The sequence below is a fragment of the Hydra vulgaris genome, chromosome 11 (genome assembly GCF_038396675.1).
Source record: "Hydra vulgaris chromosome 11, alternate assembly HydraT2T_AEP".
In the NCBI taxonomy this organism is placed as follows: domain Eukaryota; kingdom Metazoa; phylum Cnidaria; class Hydrozoa; order Anthoathecata; family Hydridae; genus Hydra; species Hydra vulgaris.
This window is the reverse complement of record NC_088930.1, coordinates 53,080,001-53,100,287: the sequence shown is the minus strand read 5'-3', so window position 1 is coordinate 53,100,287 and position 20,287 is coordinate 53,080,001. Positions and strand designations below refer to the sequence as shown.

General features: G+C 25.6%; 2 protein-coding genes and 1 long non-coding RNA gene across 3 annotated transcripts in view; all 3 read right to left on the bottom strand.

The window, feature by feature from the left end:
• LOC136087310 (uncharacterized) lies at positions 1-1,049 on the bottom strand. The gene is made up of 4 exons (XR_010641708.1): positions 1,002-1,049; positions 837-861; positions 679-746; positions 1-366 (listed from the first exon to the last, which is right to left on the bottom strand). It is a non-coding gene; the product is annotated as an uncharacterized LOC136087310 (long non-coding RNA).
• A 5,478-nt stretch (positions 1,050-6,527) lies between these two features.
• Positions 6,528-9,979, bottom strand: LOC136087309 (N-lysine methyltransferase KMT5A-A-like). The gene is made up of 3 exons (XM_065809740.1): positions 9,861-9,979; positions 7,718-7,814; positions 6,528-6,845 (listed from the first exon to the last, which is right to left on the bottom strand). Exons 1-3 carry the CDS (start codon positions 9,897-9,899, stop codon positions 6,637-6,639), a joined length of 345 nt encoding a protein of 114 aa, XP_065665812.1. The 5' UTR covers positions 9,900-9,979; the 3' UTR covers positions 6,528-6,636.
• A 4,900-nt stretch (positions 9,980-14,879) lies between these two features.
• LOC136087136 (uncharacterized) overlaps positions 14,880-20,287 on the bottom strand; it is a 13,349-nt gene continuing 7,941 nt past the window's right edge. The window contains exons 9-14 of the mRNA XM_065809641.1: positions 20,124-20,176; positions 19,758-19,798; positions 19,626-19,672; positions 17,825-17,882; positions 17,649-17,728; positions 14,880-17,368 (exon numbers count right to left, since the gene is read on the bottom strand). Coding sequence (XP_065665713.1) covers positions 14,986-17,368; positions 17,649-17,728; positions 17,825-17,882; positions 19,626-19,672; positions 19,758-19,798; positions 20,124-20,176 — 2,662 coding nt within the window. The 3' untranslated portion in view covers positions 14,880-14,985. The remainder of the gene's footprint in view (positions 17,369-17,648; positions 17,729-17,824; positions 17,883-19,625; positions 19,673-19,757; positions 19,799-20,123; positions 20,177-20,287) is intronic.

The following is a 20,287-nucleotide window of genomic DNA, read 5'->3' as shown; positions in this document are numbered from 1 at the left end:
CAACAACTAATTGAAAAATCTTTAAAACTAATACCTCATTGATTTTTCCATGGTTGAACACTATTACAGAACTCTGAAAAACTTGGTTATTTTCAAACTTTAGGATGTTAATAAAAACACAAATGAAGCATGATAAATTTTGCAACTTGTTTTTTAATATGAACCTTTTATATGTTTATCTATTTTAAAATTGTTTAAAAACCACTAAATATTTAACATTGCAATAATCATTCTTTTGCTAACTTAAACTGATATAAATATTGTTAAAATAGCCAATTAAAAAGATTGCTGTTTTACACATACCTCATTAATTTCAAATTTCTTGGATAAATGTACAATCTTCGGAGAAATTTGGGTTTTCTCATCCTTTATAAAAGGTAATTATTGGCATTTATGATTATTAAATTACTTTATAAAAATTCAAAAATTCCAGAAAGCTCAAAACAAAAAGTCTTTGAAAATAAAATGTCTGTAAAAAAAAAGACTATAATCAATAAATTTTTTATAAGATAAATTTCTTAAAAAAAAAAAAGCATTGTTATGTTATTACAATCAGAGCACCAGATATCCCTAATTGGTTTAAAAATATCTTAATTATAAATAAGTAAACTGTAAAACTGGTAATAAAATCTGTTACTGGCAGTCAAAATATTTTAACTTAGGTAAAAATCCTCAAACCTCTTGTACTAGTATTTCCTTGCCCGATGAAATGCAGTTCGATAAAGCAGAATCAATCTCATAATAAGCTTTAAAAAAATGTTTTTGTAATCATTTCTAACTAATAAAATATATTATATAAAGTTTTGAATTAGTTACAAAAGTTATAAAATTTATACCTAATGGAACCACCATTTGTGTTTCCTGCAATAAACAAAAGTGTAAAAGCTTTTTTAACAACTTTTTTAATAATAAAATATAAATAAAAAACTTATAAACTTCAAAAAATTTAGAAATTAAAATTTTTTTTAAATTTTTTACACTTACATTACAAAACTATATACCTTATTGAGTTTAACGTCCTCACATTTTTCAATTGTGAAATAAATATCATATAAAAATCCAGAGAATAAACTTTTTAATTTAAATTTAATAGTTCAGTAAACTAAAGATCATCAGGTATGACCAATATTAATTTTGAAACCTCTCGATCCTTTGTTTACTGAAGTATTAAATTTAGATTAAAGTTTATTTTTCACTTTTTAGTTCAGAAACGATTATATATTTTAGAAAATATTTTTGCTATACTTTATTTGCTACTTTTAGTCTTTACATTGAGTTACAGTATTAAACAATTATAACAATGCTACATAATAAAATGTTATGTAGCATTATTATTGTTATGTTGCAATATTATTATTAAACAGTGACCAGACTACAAGAAATCAGAGGAAGAGTTGTGACTAAGTTTCCTCCACATTGGTGCAATATTGATACAATATTTATCTCATGGTTGGCTAAATGTTGTTGACAACATTGCACCAATATAAAGTTTTGATATATATATGACAAATATTGGTTTACAATATTGGCTATATATAAACTGCAATATAATGCCAAAATACTTTTTTTGCTGCCTGAGAGGAATTGAACCCACAACTCAGATAGCCAAATAGCAGATAAAATTAGGAACTTATCATATCCACATGATTACACAATGAAGAAAAAAATTAAAAGATCTTAACATTTTTTTTGCGTACAAATAAGGTTTTTATTATGTAAACATTACTTGCACAAACGTACAAATAATAACCTCCTGGAAATGATAAGTTTTAATTAAAAACTGGTATTAAAAACTTTAAACCCTTTAAGTTATAAAAAATGTAAGTGCAAATAGAAAAACTAAGGGGTAAAAAAACCTCATCATTCAATTTTTCAACATCTTCACTACTAATTGGTACAAAACTTAACTCATTTTCAGACAAAGTTTCTAAAAAAAAATTACGTTAAATTTATTTTTGCTAAAATAATTAAAATGTTTTATTTGGATAAAATATTAATTTAAGTTTATATCTGATGTAAATATTTCAGATGCTTCTTGTAGAATAAAAAGATTAAAAATTATAAAATAACCTAAAATACATTTTACATTAATGAAGAAAATTTTACTTGTAAGCATACTATAACAAAATATATTTTACCTTAAGCTTTGCATTAAAACATTTCAAACATTATTAGTAATCAAATATACATTATAGAATTTTTTAGAAGATTAATTTCCTAGAAGATAAATAATTAGATTCTGTGTTAAATTAATTTGTAAGAGATGCAATATTTGTTGTACAGCAAGTTCAAAAAAGATTTTAGGAATTGAAAGATCTCTATATGATTTTTTTTATCTTTAAAAAGCTGTCGATAGTATAAAAAGAGGTAATCTATTTTTTTGGTAATTTGGCTGGCAACAGTTATTAGTATGAACTATGAAACTGTCATAACAGCAATCAAAACAAAAGATAGAGAAAATGATAGTTTAAAAATAAAAGTTGTTGAGCATTCAGTTCAGTGTTCAGTTTTTTCCTTGTTACTTTTATTTTACTATCTTAAGAAGAGTTTAGCGTAGTTTTACCATGGGAGTTTTATATACTTATTAAAGTATATAAAGTTTCACCTTACAAAAAAATAGCAAATAGACGACTACACGGAACTTACTAATGCACTACACCACCTATTGACATTACCAGCATCTAATATTAATAAATCACAATATTGCTCTTTAATATATTTTTTTATTCATAATCTTTCTTTAACTTCATCCTTTTATATTATTTAAGACTTGTGTTATTATTGTGTAAGAGACTGTATATGTGTGAGAAGCATATTCCCACAAAAATTTTTTAAAAAAATACCACCCAACAAACTAATTGACTAAAGAAGACAGCCAGTTAACTATGGTCCAAAAAATAGTGATATGTTCAATGTTATTGTTACTGCTATGTCTTCAATTAAAATCTTATTGTTTCATTGACAGCAGTTTTGTTTTCAGCCTGTCATAATTAATCATAATTAGTTATCTACTTTTGGAAAAAATTAGGTATAAGTATATTTTTTTAAATTGTAGCTAATCTTTGGAAAATTAACTGTAAACCTATCAGATGTTTTTAAAATAATATAGTGAGGTGATATATGCTGTTTCAAATATAAATCAGGATTAAAAACAGTTATGTTTAATTAAACTTATGCTTGATTACTTTATGCATTAATTTTGACAAAAAAATGAATAATTAAAAATAAATTAATAATAAATAAGATTTAATTATTGAAAAGCTGGTGTGGAGGCAAAAAAGGATAAGGTAACATAAACAAGTAGCATAACTTAACCAAGGATAACATTAAAAAGAAAAGGTTTTGTCAAGGTAAAGGTAAACTTTGTTACCTTAGATAACATTGATGATGTTATGATAACATAATCTGTCATCATAACATAATCTATGTTATCTACATTAACATATTGTTAACATATTGTTGTCATAGATACAATAACATATTGTTACAATAGATACAATAAATTAGCTAGTGGAGGATAAGAGGTATCACAGTAAGGTTTAATCAAGTTAAGAAAATTATTTTTGCTCCAAAAGCAAGAGAACTAAGATGATATTAATGATCACAATGATGATGATGATAATGAAAATGATGATGTATAAGTTAATTGGGCAAATAAGTAAAGCACCCACATACCTTGTGAGATTTTTCTAAAAAATCTAGCAAGATATGTACCCACATTTTTTATTACTTATTTGCCTAATTAACTTATACTTTTTTTCCAACTTTTTTATACAACATACCATGGTTATAAAAACATGGTTGTAAAATGCTTCATTTTTAATTTGTTAAATATAATAATGATATGTTTATGTTTTGCAACTGATGTGCAGAGCTTCCACCATTATCATCATCATCATCATCATCATCATCAAAATATATCAATGCTTTATTTATTTTGTGCTGAATAAAAAAACAGTTTTTATTAGGCTTAATTTTTTTTATTGATCTTTTTCATTGCAAAACAGATAAAACCAAGAACTGCATCATTTTTCATCTTTCTTGAAGAACGTTTAATTCTACCTGCATGAACACAGGATAAGCAAGCACTACAACATTGCTTAATAAAACATGTAGAAATATTAAAAAAACTTACCTTACTAGTAATAATTGATGTAGAAATAAAATTTTTAGATAAAATATCAGAAAGTATAAAAGGTTTCTGGTAAGCCACCTGAAAGAAAAATTGAAAATATTTCAGCAGTTATTTATTATATTTAGATAGAACTAAATTATATCGTCAATGACAATCCCAGAGTTTGATAAGGAATATCATATTATAAATTATGTTAGTGTTGTCTAATTCAGTTTTACCAGAAGTTAAACCCTCTTTGTGACATATCCAGGGCCTACACAGGCCTATATTGACACTAATATTTGTTTGGGCGCCCAAAATCCAGCTCTATGTAGTTAAAAATTAATATATTGTTATATTAATATATTAATATTCTTTATTGAGTACAGGAACAACTTTTGACCATTCTTACTAGCGTTTAACATATTAGGAATTTAACATTAGGAGTTGATTCGCAAATATCTATAATGGTATTTGCAATTTTATTAACCATAAATATTCTTAGGTATTGGATTTGAAACAACATTAAACTTCTATTTAGAATAAATGATACTTAAAAATACACAGTAGCAGTGCTAAAATATTTCTGGGTTTGTCCCTGATCATATTTACTACTATTTATTATTGAAAAACTCTCATTACAATAAGTTATATCACTGAAAAACACCTGCTTTCTCCACCATACACTTTTATCATCTTGATAATCATAGCGCAGTTCAGTGCCTGATTCAATATCACAAAGTGCAAAAAGGCATAAAAAAGGTTTGCCACCTACAATAATTTTAATCATTTTTGAATTAGGATACTTTTTCGAATCATTTACATATCTAGCTAAATGATGATCCAATGTAGCATTAATACTAAATCAGAAAATGATAACATGTGTATTATATACACAAAAATTAATATAAAAAAGAAAAAAATTTTCTTAGGAAAATCTAAGGAACTATAACATAAATTATATTTTCTAAGGAAGCATAATATATAAACATTGGACACCAGCAATTTTTGGTATTAAGTTTCAAGCTGGAATAGATAGTTTATTAGAAAATAAAAGTCAACTCAAAAATAAAAAATTCTTAGGTTAACTAGTTATTAATTAATTTAAAAAATTAATTTAAAAAAAAGTTTAAAAAATCAACATAAATAAACTACTTTAAAGACCAAAAAAGTCTAAAAATTTCTTTATTAGCTGTCTGTCTAAACCTAGATAAGTTGCAACATTTAAAACAGGGATGCGGAGTTCCAAAAAAACGCTGGCTTTATATCTTTATTTTGTCCAGAAGCTCTAAGCATGTTTGTTGACTTATGATTTGCTATAAGTAAAAAATTTATGAGATTTACTGACTTGGAACTTATTGTTTTCAAGCCCAAAGTCCTGGAGTCCCAGAATCCTTGCCACCATTATACCTAAGGACTTCGAGTTCAAAAAATGATTGTTCCTCTTACAAAAAAGCTTTTATTTTTTTATCTATTAGTAGTCCATAAACTTTTTTTTATATTTTTAGAGCTCCTGTATACCAAAAACTAGGAAGTACGAATATGACACAAGTCACTTTTTGTGACTTGTGTTAAATCTGGAGTCCTTTTTGGGACTAAGCATCCCTGATTTAAAACCATGTTTTTTTTATAAATGTTTTATTTACATGACTTCATCTAGTTTTTTGTTTTTTTTGTAATTTACCTCCCCAAGGCCAAGAAGGCCACTACAGATGAGGAGGCTACTTAATTGTGGTTATAACCCTCTCACTACTCTATAACTCCGAAACACGAAACTTGACAAACAAGGTCACTTCGCGGAGAAACAAGTTGAGTGGGGCACTACCAGGATCGTGGTGGGAATCGAACAAAGAACCTCTCACTTATAAAACGAGCGCTCTACCACTACACCACTACCGCATACATTATACATTGCTTTTATGCAAAACTACCCAATTTTACAGGATCCAAACATGTCTAAAAATTATAGAAACTAAAAAATAAATTATTTACGCTTCATTATATATGAAAATAGGTGGGAAAATGTTTCACACTAACACTCGTTTAAATAATTCAATATTTATAACTGACTCTACTTTATGTTTCTTAATGAATTATATGTAAAAAAATATATATATATTATTAAGATAGAATTGGGAAGACTTGCAAATTTTAAATTTTGCACGTAATAGTTTTATGGTCTAATAAAGCTACTCTCACTTGAAGCAATTAATTTTTCAAAAAAAGTTGAAAATCGCTGGTGCCTAGAAAACATGGTCATAAATAAAATTAGGTTCACAATTAAATTTGATTTGTATAAAGTCATTATTTTATTTTCTTTATATATAATTTTAACATTTCTTGTTTTTACATTTTAAAAACATTACAATATTTATCGTTTATGTTAAAAAAAAGCAAAAAGTTTTGTCTCTTTATTTTAATATATATGAATAACTTCTCATCTTTTATTTTAAAATGTTTTATCAATTTTACTTAGATAACTTTCTAAGTACACTTTATTTAAATAATTTTAAAAAGACCTTTCAAATTGTAGCATTAAATGTGTACCTGAGTTCTCTTTTGAAATTTTCTTTTTCAAACTGGTGTTCAAAGTAAAAAACAAAACACCCTTTCATTGAATGAGCATAAGCTATTTCACGTTTTTTCCCCTCTTCAGCACTCACCAGATCACCCATATATTGAAGCAAAAATGAGTTCTTTTTAAACTTTTGTTTGGTAAATACACCCTTTCCTACAAAATTAGATAGTAATGGCATATTATTAAAAAATGTAATTCCTTAAAAATATTAACAACAACCCTTGAAACAATAAATCCTAAAGAAGATCTTCAAATTTTAAATTGTGCAATTAAGGGCTGGAACTCAAAGGAACAAAGAACAATCTTCAAGGATATCCTTGAAAAAAATTCCAAGATAACCTTTTTTTTTTTTCTAAACTTAACTTTAATATAACCTTTTTTAACTAAATTTTTGAAACACTAGGTTAGAGTAGTATATAATAATAAATAGTTAACATTTTCAAACTTTGACACAAATAACAAAACACATGTTAACATTTTTGGAGCTAATAGTCATTAACTGTAAAAATGTTATCAAAAAAGTAAAATTAAAAAAAAAATTAAATTATTCAAGTTGTACCAATACTTAATCTATTACCATCAGTATCACATAGTTTATTATGGATATTCTAAAACATTTATTTTTATTTTTACACCTAATATTAGATCTAAAGAACTAAATATCTGAAAATAATTATATTTAAGTAAAAAAAGAAGAGAAATATATTGTGTAAAAACTAATGTGTTCAAAATTTTAAATAAAGGCAACAGACATATATTGAATAACTTGGTACAAAGATGTTTTTATGCAGTAAGAGATAACTTACACAATTAAATTATTCGAAAATTATATTGAGTAATCAATTAAATCAAATTAATCAAGTAGATCTCAATCTGAAGCGTAAGAACCATTGTTTCTAACAATATAACTATTTGTCGCAAGTAATAATAATATAGAAATTGTAAAATAAAAAAAAGACATTTTATTTTCTAATTTCCTAAAACCCTTTAAGGATATATAATTTGCCATTATAGAAAGCACTAACCAATAATGCTATCAATTTCGTGAAGTAAAAAACCATCCTGATCTTCTTGTGCAATACAATACCTAGCTGCAACATCAACTGGATCTGACTGAAATTCCTAAGTTAAAGAGATATATTTATTATCTATTTAGCATAGTATTTTCTAGAAATGAAATAATTTTAAAACTTCTTTGTTAAAAATCAATAAAAACTAAATCATAAAATAAATCAATAAAAATATTATAAAATAATATAAAAAAATGAAAATCAATAACTTTTTATTAACAAATAACTATACAATTATAACTGGTTTATTGGCAGCTATATCAAAGCTGATGTATGCTAAAAATTGCTAGGACAAACTGTTTTGTCATTTTTTAAAAATTATTTACCTTAATATCATCGAGATGTGAGAACATTTAAAACTTTGCAATAAATAAAAACATAGCTGTTAAACACAAACTATATTGTTACACATATTAACTAAATCTGCATTGTTTTGCAAAATACAACATGTGATTTAAAAAAAATATTTATTTATCACTGCTCTTTTGTAATTCAAAGTGAAACATAGTGATACATAATATTTTGGTTTTTATTGATATCAACATTATATTACATGTATCTCTGTACATACACTAACCTAATAAAGGCAACCTCTCTAGGAAAGGAGACACCCAGGTAAAACTCCAAATATTTAAACAACAAATTTTTGGAGTGAGCACCTTAATTAAACATTATAACAAAAAATTGATGTAAGCTTGTCAATAAAAATTTGATGTAAGTGTAAATATAAATTTGATGTAAGTACATTTCACTATCCATAACTTAAAAGTCAATATATGTAAGCTCCTTGGACCCTTAATTATAACCATAACTAGATAAGCTTTACACAAATATATTTTGTCAAAAATGTTATTGACAATTCTTTAAATTTAAAGATGTTATTAATTCATTTTTGTGGAAAATTAAATAAGTATTATTTATGTTTACCATATTGTGTTGAAAGAAATAAAAAAATGGTAATAAAAATTTCTTATCAATAATTTACTGTACTTTGCATAGTTAGATTATAATAAATAAGAAAATTTAAAATGCATTTATACATTTTTGAAACATTTGAAGTTTCTTAAGTAATAGCGTTAAAATAAATACGTATAATTTTGTTAACTATAATAATGTATTTAAAAAAAAATTGTATTATGTGTAATACATAAATATTGTATAATTCATAATACTGTGTTTTTCCTCTACTCGATAGTATGTAAACTATGTAAATTCACTATTATTTATAAATTTAATTCACAAATTTAACAAAAAAAAACTATATAGTAACCATTAAAAAACTATATAGAAAACATTAGTAAATAGAATACTTATGTTTTAACCTAATGATGAATATTTGGTTTGGTATTATGTATATGTGTATATATATATATATATATATATATATATATATATATATATATATATATATATATATATATATATATATATATATATATATATATATATATATATATATATATATATATATATATATATATATATACTATATATATATATATATATATATATATATATATATATATATCATATATATATATATATATATATATATATATATATATATATATATATATATATATATATATATATAGTATATATATATATATATATATATATACATATGTATAAATATATATATATATATATATATATATATATATATATATATATATATATATATATATTTATACATATGTATATATATATATATATATATATATATTTATACATTTGTATATATATATATATACAAAAATAGACTATTTTTTGTCTGTATATATTAACCTTAATATTGCAAAGAAATATTTCAGCAACATTTAACAGGGAACTCTATTAAACATATGAAAAGAATGAAACTGAAATATATAATAATCCAAAATATATAAAAACTAGATTCTAAACAACTTTGTATACATTTTTATAAATAGTAAATTTCCTGATTAACTTCAACATGGTTTGTGTAGTAAAGTTCTCTAGTAAATACAATAAACGTATTATTCAAGTTTTGTGCTATTCGTCATGAAAAAATTGTTTCATCAATTATTTTTATAACGAATAGCACATCTTAACTAACATAAATATTTAATTTTAGTACTTTAGTTCTTCTTGTAGAATAGCTTTTTCGATATGACATCTTTTCAAGATTCTTACAACAAAATTTTTATGAGTAAACGCTAAAAGGCTAGTGAAAACTTTAACTTTAATGGCGGCGAAATACGTTACGTGAAAATAAAATGTAAGATTACGGCAATACGATTTGCAACATTAGGGCTTCATAATTTGCTACAATAGGGCATTTTTGCAACATTAGGGCTGTTTTTTTGCAACATTAGGGCGAAAAAGCCCGATTGTTACATAACGCGTTACATTAGGGCTAAAAAGCGTAACATTAGGGCTGTAAATTTGCAACATTAGGGTGATTACGACTACTACTACTACTACTACTACTACTATAACCGTTGCGGATGCCCTCGCGTTGCGAAATTTGAATTAGAGACAAGAGGTGCGTAAAAACGATATTTTAGACAATTTTTTTTTGTTAATGCTGCAAAAATAATTATATTTTTATTTCAAATAAATTTTTCATCATGAATTATTTGTCCGCTTCTAAAAATAGCTTTTTTATACGCGTTTTTTCTACTTGCGCAGCATGAGGGCCAAACATGATTCCCCTTTCAATGAATTAATTTCGCTAACAAACAACAATTGTTTCTTAAAACCAAGTAAATTCCCCCTGAAAATACCATAGTTCCACCAGTTTTTATATTTTCGTCTTCAAAATTTTTTCTACTACTCGTATTTTTTCCCCCCGCGTATTAACCTGAGTGAAGTTACTGAAATGTGTTTAATCGGGTGGGTTTTGTAAAAATCTTTTAATAGTGTATAAACAAACAGAGAAATTGATGTTCTTTCTGTTTCTGCATTTACGCGCAAAAGTAGTTCAATTTTTTAACGAAGTTTTCAAATTCTGTTTTATTACTAGATAAATTAACTTAACTTTTTTTTAATTAGTGAATTTTACATAACACAATTATTTACTTAAATTTTTTGCATTAGGTAGCATGGGGGCGCACATTTTTTGCAATGCTTATAAATAAAAAATTTTGACATATTGTTATTTTTAAGTCTACAGTGACTATTTTTAACATATCAAACAACCATATTTAGCTATAATTAATTCTCATATTAACTATAAGTTGTCTTTTAATTTATTAGGCACTATTTTTTTTGTTTAAAATAAGTCTAAAAACGATATAGTTTAAAAGCATCGATGTTCAATGGCCAATCATTATTATCATCACCACCGTCATTTATCGGCTGCAAACAGGGTTAGTTTAAAGTCGGAAACAACTTTTTTAATACTTTCCGTGCTTGATCAGACATGCCTGACTTTGCGACGTTCCTGATCTCTTTTGCTGTTGGTGGCGTTTTACTGTTTATCACTTTGAAGATTATATTGGAGGTAAAATGTTATCGGTTTACCTAACAACCTGACTCTATGACGTTTTTCTGGAGTCCACAGTACGTATTGAATAAGAAGATTATTTGAGTCTTTTGTTGTACAGTGTCTTAAGAAACATAAATGTTAAATATGAAGCCTGAGCTGATTGCAGTTTATCATTTTACGTATTAACTGAATGTTGACTTTTAATTATTTTTATACTAAATATTATTCTGTAACTGTTACTTGCAAAGCTATTAAATGTGTTCTGGAGTTTTTATGTAAGAATCTAACTTTCGCCACCGTAAAGTAGGATTGGTAGGCATGCTGCTTCAAAAATATGGGTTTTGAACAGGATGGGTACAGTTCTGACTGCTGAACACTATTAACCGTTAAATTAAATTAGCGCCTTCTTGAAATTCACAAATACAACCTATTCTATAGGTGATTGTATGCGGTACAAAATAGCTTTTTTATGAGGTTTTTGGCAGTAACAGACTGATTCTTCTATAATTTTTTGTTAGAATTTTCTCCGATATTTTTTCATTTGAGAATTTGATTGTCTTTCTTTGAAAGCGAAACTATGAAGTTATATAGCTCCACTACCGCACAGATATCCAAAATTTTAGTAACAAATAATTGGGTGACTTACAAACTGCCTTAAAAAGTAACCCCATTGCGTAATTTTTGTTCAATATAGGCAAATAGACAGCATTATTGACAACCTTTACTGAGGTGTTTGCTTGAAGAGAGCGCAAATAAGACAGTAAATAATTTAATCTCTCTTATTATCATTTTGTCTAATTTTTTCTTACAGTCTTAAAACATTTATTTTAATTAAAATTTGGAGGCATTAACAACTTGCAACTGCGTTATCCGTGAAGTGTATTATTGGGTATATATGTATGTGTGTATGTACATATGTATGTATGTATTATATATATATATATATATATATATATATATATATATATATATATATATATATATATATATATAATATATATATAATATATATGCAATATAGCTTGAGCAGGTAATCACTCGTCATCATTAAAAAAAAAAAAGTTATTGCAAACAAAAACAAACGTGTCGATTAATTTTTAATGCAGATAGATATGCGTACGAGTCATGCAATTTATTTTGTGCAACAAATTTAAGAAAAGGATAGTACTGCTTTTATATGAGTTCTCATAATTTTGTTATTTATTGTGACGTACTAATTATCTTTCAAAGCTCTTAGCTCTTTCAGATTTATGGTATTTTTTAATCGCAATTTACTTTGATTCTGATAAAGGAATTTACAGTCTCAAAACAGCTTTGTATAATATTATATATAAAAAAATGATGTTTGCAAAACTAACATTTTGTTACATTTTTATTCAATTAAAATATTTCTTCTGTTGCTATAAAACTACTACTACTACCACAATCCTAATTATTATGTAAACTAGGTTTTTGTTAATAGATATTTTATAGACAAAAACCTACTTGCAACAAACAGGACAATATAATTTTCGGCGACTATTGGAAGGTTCATTAATTAACTAGCAGTAAGCAACTCGTAATAAGGATTATTAGTAAATAAATCAATAATAACAATTAATTTGATTTATTATCTGAAAAATATAAAATACAAATTCTAGTTAACGACATAAACAATACATTTCTTACATTCAATTAATTAATCAGTTAGATCAGTAAAAAGTAAAAGCTTATTAATAAAAAACAACCCCGAAATACCTAAGAACTTAGTAATAACATAAAGGGTTCCATTAATGATCCCTTGTTAATAAACCCTAAATAAAAAGAAACAGACCGTTTTCAATGGCACAGCTACGTTAAAAAGAGTTAACATACAAAATATATGATTTATTAAAGAATTTATTATGAGCATAATAAAAGTAATTTGACAATGACGAAATCAACATAGTGTTGTTATAACATGTCGTTATACAATATAATAACATAGTAGCACAAAATAGCTATAAAACAATACCATAAAAACTGATTTTGTAATGATACCAGTAAACAAAATTATTTTTACCTCAATTATGCAGAATTCTAGTTTCTTTTCAACTGTTGACTAATGATTAATACAGTAAATTTCAAATGATATAAATTTACTAAATTAAAATCATGTTTCAACAGTAGGCGAATTTAAAAAGCAATGACAAAATCAACTAAAAAAAAGGAAGAACATAATTAGACAATGTTTGAATTTATAAAATTAAAAAAAATAAATAAATAAATGGTTACTATGATAAGTAAATAAAATATATAGCAACTAATATTAAAACTATGATAACTCTTTAAAAAGTAAGTTCTGATAATTCTTAAATTTATTGGTTGTGATATCTTAAAATATTGAAAAAAAAATTTGAGGAATAAAAAGAAAAGTATAGTAAAAAATAGATATTCAGTTAACAATATGTTGGGGGAATATCTTGATCTGGCCTAAGATTATCTACACATTAAAAAACTTGACCACATATACTAAAATATGGCGGCCCATGATTCATAGCTTAAATTGACTACATTAGCTGTAAATGAAACAAGAGAAAGACAGGCATTAATATTTCTTTCTAATATTCCACTGGTATAATATTATTTCTTTCTAATATTCCACTGGTATAATATTATTTCTTTCTAATATTCCACTGGTATAATATTATTTCTTTCTAATATTCCACTGGTATAATATTATTTCTTTCTAATATTCCACTGGTATAATATTATTTCTTTATAATGTTCCACTGGTATAATATTATTTCTTTATAATGTTCCACTGGTATAATATTATTTCTTTCTAATATTCCACTGGTATAATATTATTTCTTTCTTATATTCCACTGGTATAACATTATTTCTTTATAACGTTCCACTGGTATAATATTATTTCTTTATAATATTCCACTGGTATAATATTATTTCTTTATAATATTCCACTGGTATAATATTATTTCTTTATAACATTCCACTGGTATAATATTATTATTTCTTTTTAATATAGGCATTAGTATAATAATAGGCATTATCATAATTTCTAATATTCCAATATAAAAAATTTATATTAGAATTATGATCTTTTTAGCTCCCTGTAAATATATCTTGTAAAACTTGCGGAAATGATGAATGTGGAGGCAAAACCACCCTACCATTATGGCAACATAAAAAATGTGTTTCATCAAAATATTTTTTATCTGGCAGGTCTGGTTCACTTCTCTTAAATAGTTTTGATCTGGAATTGTATTACTTTTTGTCTAGCAACATTTCGAACAGTCTAGCAAAGTAGTATACTAATTATTATGTCTAGCAACATTTCTTCCTTGTCTAGAAAAAAATTATTCATTTTGTAGATAAATAATTTCATCTCGCCTAGCTCTCTTTCATTTTGACAAGGATATTATCAACATGCCTAATCACATTATTCTTATTTCCACTAATAACTTCTTCAAGCCAAATATCATCCGTTTCAATTTCACTAATTCTATTGAACATTTAACCAGTTGTATTACTTCTACTGCTTTATTACTACCACTACTGTAGTAACAAATAAACGTAAAAAAAACAACCTGTTTTTTATAGTTGTTTTAATATAATTATTTATTTTTTTACAAGAAAAACAACATCTGCAAACATAATAAAGACATGAACAATCTATTTCAGCCTTATGCCTTCCACGCAGTTCAAAACTATTAAATTTTTACATGAAAATAATATGTAGTAAATAGTAAATTCACTTTGTTTTAAGACACCTAAATAATGAAAAAACTATTTACAAAATGTTTATATTGTTTTTTCTTTCAGTTCGCATTTTTACGATCAATGATTGTAAACCAAATTTTTTTACAAGACCCTCTAGTTCTGGTTTCTTCAACATTAACGCAAACTTGTCTTTCATAATTGGCTCATTTGAATATATTACATTAGATAAATGTGTATAAATAAGCCTCCTATCTTCTTTAGTGAATTCTTTTCGACTTCTTTTAAAAGATGTCTCAGCACTATCTGGAGAAGGTGGAATATAATCATCATAGTTAAAATCTTCAGATTTATCTACGTCCTTTGCAGCATAAAACAAACTTTCACCATTGTTACTACTTTCAGTGCTGTAAATTTCTTCTTTTCTTTTCCTAAGTGGATATACTTTTTTTTGAATTTCTTGTGAAATAGAGGAGCTTAATGGACAAGAAATTTCATTTACAAAATCAACATTGTCAATATTAGGTTCTGTTTCTGGTAATTGTTGATTTGGCATTTGTGTGAGTTTTTTTCGTTTGATTGCATATCGAACTTTATCAACTATTTTTTTAACCTTTTCATCACATAAGTTTTCTGAAGAATTAGCCAACTTTTTTTTTACATCAGCTACTTTTATAGACCCCTTGTTTATTTCATTTTCAAACAAATTCAAAGGTATATTTTTCTTTTCTTCTATTTTTGTACCCTGCTCATCTGTTAATGATCTTTGAATTAAACACAGTTGATTACTTGTACTTGAGGCAGCATTATATTTGTCAAATATGGCATAATTGCTTTCAGCCACTTTCAAACTGTGACATAAATGATGTGCAACATTTTGCTTCAAGCTGGGAAAATTTTGATGAACTTTTGTTGTCGTAAATTTTCTCACTAATGTTGGAGTCATTTTAGTATAATCTTCCTTTACCTTTTTGCCTAAAGCACGATTCCAAAATAAATGAAACTGGGAAGTAATCATTGATGAGTCCATTGGAGCACCATTATAACTCAAAAACACAATTGCTGTATCTGTGGGAAGAGAAATTCCATTAAGTTTATTTCGAAAAAACTCTATATATGTATTTAGCTCATTGTAAAGCTCAAAAGTCAATACAATATTTGCAGGCCCCTTATATGATGTTTTATGCTTTTTAATGCTAATTGTATAACAATTTTCTTTATATAATGCTCTGCGGAACTCACCAATAGTCATATTGGCGGAAGCTCCTGGTCTTGTGGCATTATTAAGAATTGTATATGCTAACAAATATGATCTGACCAAACAATAATTGGATTTTGTAATTACGAAACTGGAAGATTTAGAAGCTTTAATTGTGTCTTTTGCACATTTGACATAATCAGATTTATCTAATGCATTTATTTCTTCAGAAGACGGAAAGTTGTGGAAATCATCCATGTCTTTTTCATGTTGTCTCTCCTGGATGCCTTTCCACAAACTACGCTTCCACTGCTTCATAGAGATTTTTAACTTGGAGTATTCTTCATTAGAAATAATTTCAAGTTTTTCTTTAGAAATACAAAAGTCTAAAAACAGTTGTAGAGAACCTAAATAGGTTTTTATTGTTCCTGGCTGCTTTTTATCTTCTTGCATTTTTAACATCCAAGAATTTAAGAAAGAAACACACCCAAGATGCTTGTAATTTACATCGTCATCTGTGGCATGACGAACAGCTCCTAAAACAACATTTTTATGTTTCAGGGCAGTCCGAAGTGGTTTGATACCACCCTCAACACTTTGAAGCCAAATTAGAAATTCATCTAATAACTTATCTTCTTCAGATGAAGTCATATAAAACTTATCTTCACCATCATCAAAGTCAATATTTGATTCATCAGAATCAGAGGCATCTTTTTCATTTTTGGTACCTGCAACATTAAACAAATTACTTTTGCTATGTCCAGCTTGAAAACTATTACTCGATTTAGGGAGCCTTTTATCTAAGTATTGCAAACTTAGCCAGTCTTGGTTTTCATCGTCTGAATCACTACACAGGAAATTGTTGTCATTATGAATAGCTCTATTAAAATTATTTTCTAATAAATCATCTTCTGCTAAAGATTCAGAAGAAACTCCATCATTTGAGCTCATATCAGAATTCTCATCAAGAAATGTTTCCAGAACAGGTCTTGAAAACAGCTTTGCTTTTTTAATTTCCTCTTTTGATTTTAAGCCATGGTATTGCCTAAGATGGTTATTAATTCTTTTAACTTCTTTAGAGCAATGTAAAAAACCACATATAGTTTTTTTATAATTACGGATTTTGGAACGCCTTTTAGAAGGAGAAAGTACTTTTCTCTTGAGATTTAAATCGAAATTAATCCTTGCGCTCTTTGCTTTTGATTCATCCCAATCATGTTTTTTAGACATTAAATGCCTCTTTAAGTCTACCACACTTCTAACAATAAAAAATAAATCTTTATAATTTAATATCATTTTTGAAAAAGTTTTCCTTTTCAATATTAAATGTTTTCAACTAAAACAACAACAAAAATAGCAATAATAATAGCAATAGTAGTTATAATAATAATAACTTAATAACAAAAAATTGCAGCTTTATTATTTCTTGTCCTTGCTTTAAGGACAAAAGTTAAGTCCTTGACATTTAAATAAGGAACAAGTTATCATAACATCAAAACTGGTAAAATGTCAAACTAAAAATTTAAACTATAACCTACTTTTCACAAGCAGGACATTTTACTTTGCGGCGACTGTAATTAGAAACAGGTTCTTCAAGGGTTTTCAGTTTTGACAGCAACTTAAAAATGATAATATTGAAGGATAAAAAATTATTTAATAAATTAAAAAAAAATCTTAACAACAATTAAAAAAAAAAATTCAAATGTTTCTATACCTTTGATGCTTGATTAAAGTCATTGTTATCAACGGCTTTCATCATTTCTGTCTTCATGCTTAAAGATGCATAAAGAAAAAACTGTAAATTAATAAAATACCAAAGACTTATTCAGGGTTAATACAGGTTCTCAATAAAAGATTTCCCTGACTTAACTCAAAAATATAAGTAATTTCCCTGACTTTTTCCCTTAAAACCCACTTGTTTCCCCTTACTCGTTCAAAAAAACCCTTTTACCCTGACTTATTAACTCACATATAGAAAATAAAATACTTACATAGACATGCATTGACACTCACATATGTAATAAATGATCATATGTTCTTGAATTAAAGGCTTTTATTTACACGATTCTACTTTTTTAAACTATTTAAAAAAATACTCTTTTTTTATGACTAAGTATTATCAAAGTTTCACAAGCAAAAGTTGTTGTTAAGTATCTTTTTGCTATATTTATAAAGATTAAGTAAAAAAAGGAAAAATTATTTTGTAAAGAAAAATAATAGCTAGAATAAAGAAATATCTTAAAAAAAGAAAATAAGTTTCACACTTTTTTCTTCTTTCCTTCCAATATTTGTACTGCTTTTTCCAAAATTTTAATTTCAACAGGTTTTTCTTTGCTCTAGCTTTTTAAACCATTTCCTTTAATTACTATTCCAATATCATTTTTAACAAACTCAGTTCTAAATATCGCAGGAATCTAATTGGAAAATTTTCACTTTACTACATCACTGATTTCTCTGGTTACAATTTCTATTTAATAATTGCGTTTCTTTTGCTAAGCATTCTTTCTCCCTTGTTCAAGGTCTAACTGATATCTTTGACATGCACCTTTAAGAGACTTTATAAACTTAACTGTTAGTTCTATTGTTGATGATAGTCTACTATCATTTTTCTTGATTTCATTGATCTTTATTTCAAGTTAACTTTGGATACAATCTTATTAATATTAAATTGTCTCCCTACAGTTGCTTGACCATGACTTGTAACTAGAACCTATTTTTATTTTATGTTACAACAGATTTTAACCCCTTTGGTATATTAATAGAAAATATATGAACAAATAATTCATCTAATCTAGTAATCTTGCAACTGAAACATCTTGCCTTTTCTAAATCTTGATATAACAATCCTAACAGATCTAAATGTGGCATAACTTTCCCTGCTAAAGTCGCATTAATAATCTTAAATGATAGTAGATAAGTCTAGAGGTGTTTCATCTTGCTTCAGAATTTGACCGGTTGCATAGAGGGTATTTAACTTAAATCAAATACATTGGATTTGATTTAAGTTAAATACAAATGTATTTGATTTAACTTAAATCAAATACAATCTATGCAGTATCTCCAGATTCTTGCCCAGAAAAGGCTACATAAGATCATCTGTTTGATATTTTTAGATATAATATAGAAGACCGTAAAAGATTCGCAATATAGCTTATATATTAAGATAAATATTCAAAATTGGGTGCAATAATTAAGAACTTAGCAAAATTATTTAGAATACTGATTTTAAAATGATCGACAAAAAACTTTAAAGAACACTTGATAGTAAATTATTAAATTTATAAAAAAAAAAAAACTGCAAAAATAAAAGTATTAAACAGTACATAAAATAATTTATATTTAAAATTACTAAATCAAATATTTTAGTATAAAAGAAATTTTGAATTTGAAATATTTTATTGTTACCTGACTTATTAAGAGAACAACCAAAATTTTTCCCTGACCACTAAGTAAATGCACAACCATCTATCCACACTCACACATAAAGTAAAAAAAAAAAAACACAAAAAGTTTACCTATCCTTTAACGTATCTGGAGTAACATTATTTTTCAGCAAACATATCTAACAGAAACAGAAGATTTCTTTTCAGTTTAAAAAAGCTTGTTTAAAACCAAAAAAATGTTCAAAAATAAATTTTAAAACATACATCAGATTTATCAGCAGAGCCTATAGCACAATCATCAGCTCCTAAATTAAATAAATAATTATATATATATATATATTATATATATATATATATATATATATATATATATATATATATATATATATATATATATATATATATATATATACATATAAACACATACACACTTTTTCTAAAATAAGTTTATAGAATAAAAAGTGCAAACATATTATAAACCAATTCAAATTCAAATATTTAGATCAAATAGTTGGATTTTAAAAATCAAAGTTTTAATGGAGGACTAATATATTTAATATTTATTGAATATGAAATTCATAAGTGCTAGTAAAAAAAAAAAACTATGAATAATTTCAAACATATTTTGACCTGATTTTATCTGCAAAATGTAATTGTTTGCAATCAGATGACTTTTTCTACTTCTAAAAACCAGTATTAATCATGATAGTTCATACTTTATGAATTTTTATTTTGTATTTTATGTTTACATGTGTAAATATTTTACATGATAATTTCGAAAATCTTATGTAATA

What these genes read in the sequence shown, in the direction of transcription:
- LOC136087309 (XM_065809740.1), bottom strand. Translation starts at nt 9,899, where the DNA reads ATGTCATATCGAAAAAGCTATTCTACAAGAAGAACTAAA. An exon ending in ATTCTACAAGAAGAACTAAA is followed by an intron (nt 7,815 to 9,860) that starts GTACTAAAATTA and finishes TCTTTAACTTAG; the next exon opens with GAATTTCAGTCAGATCCAGT. An exon ending in CGAAATTGATAGCATTATTG is followed by an intron (nt 6,846 to 7,717) that starts GTTAGTGCTTTC and finishes CTAATTTTGTAG; the next exon opens with GAAAGGGTGTATTTACCAAA.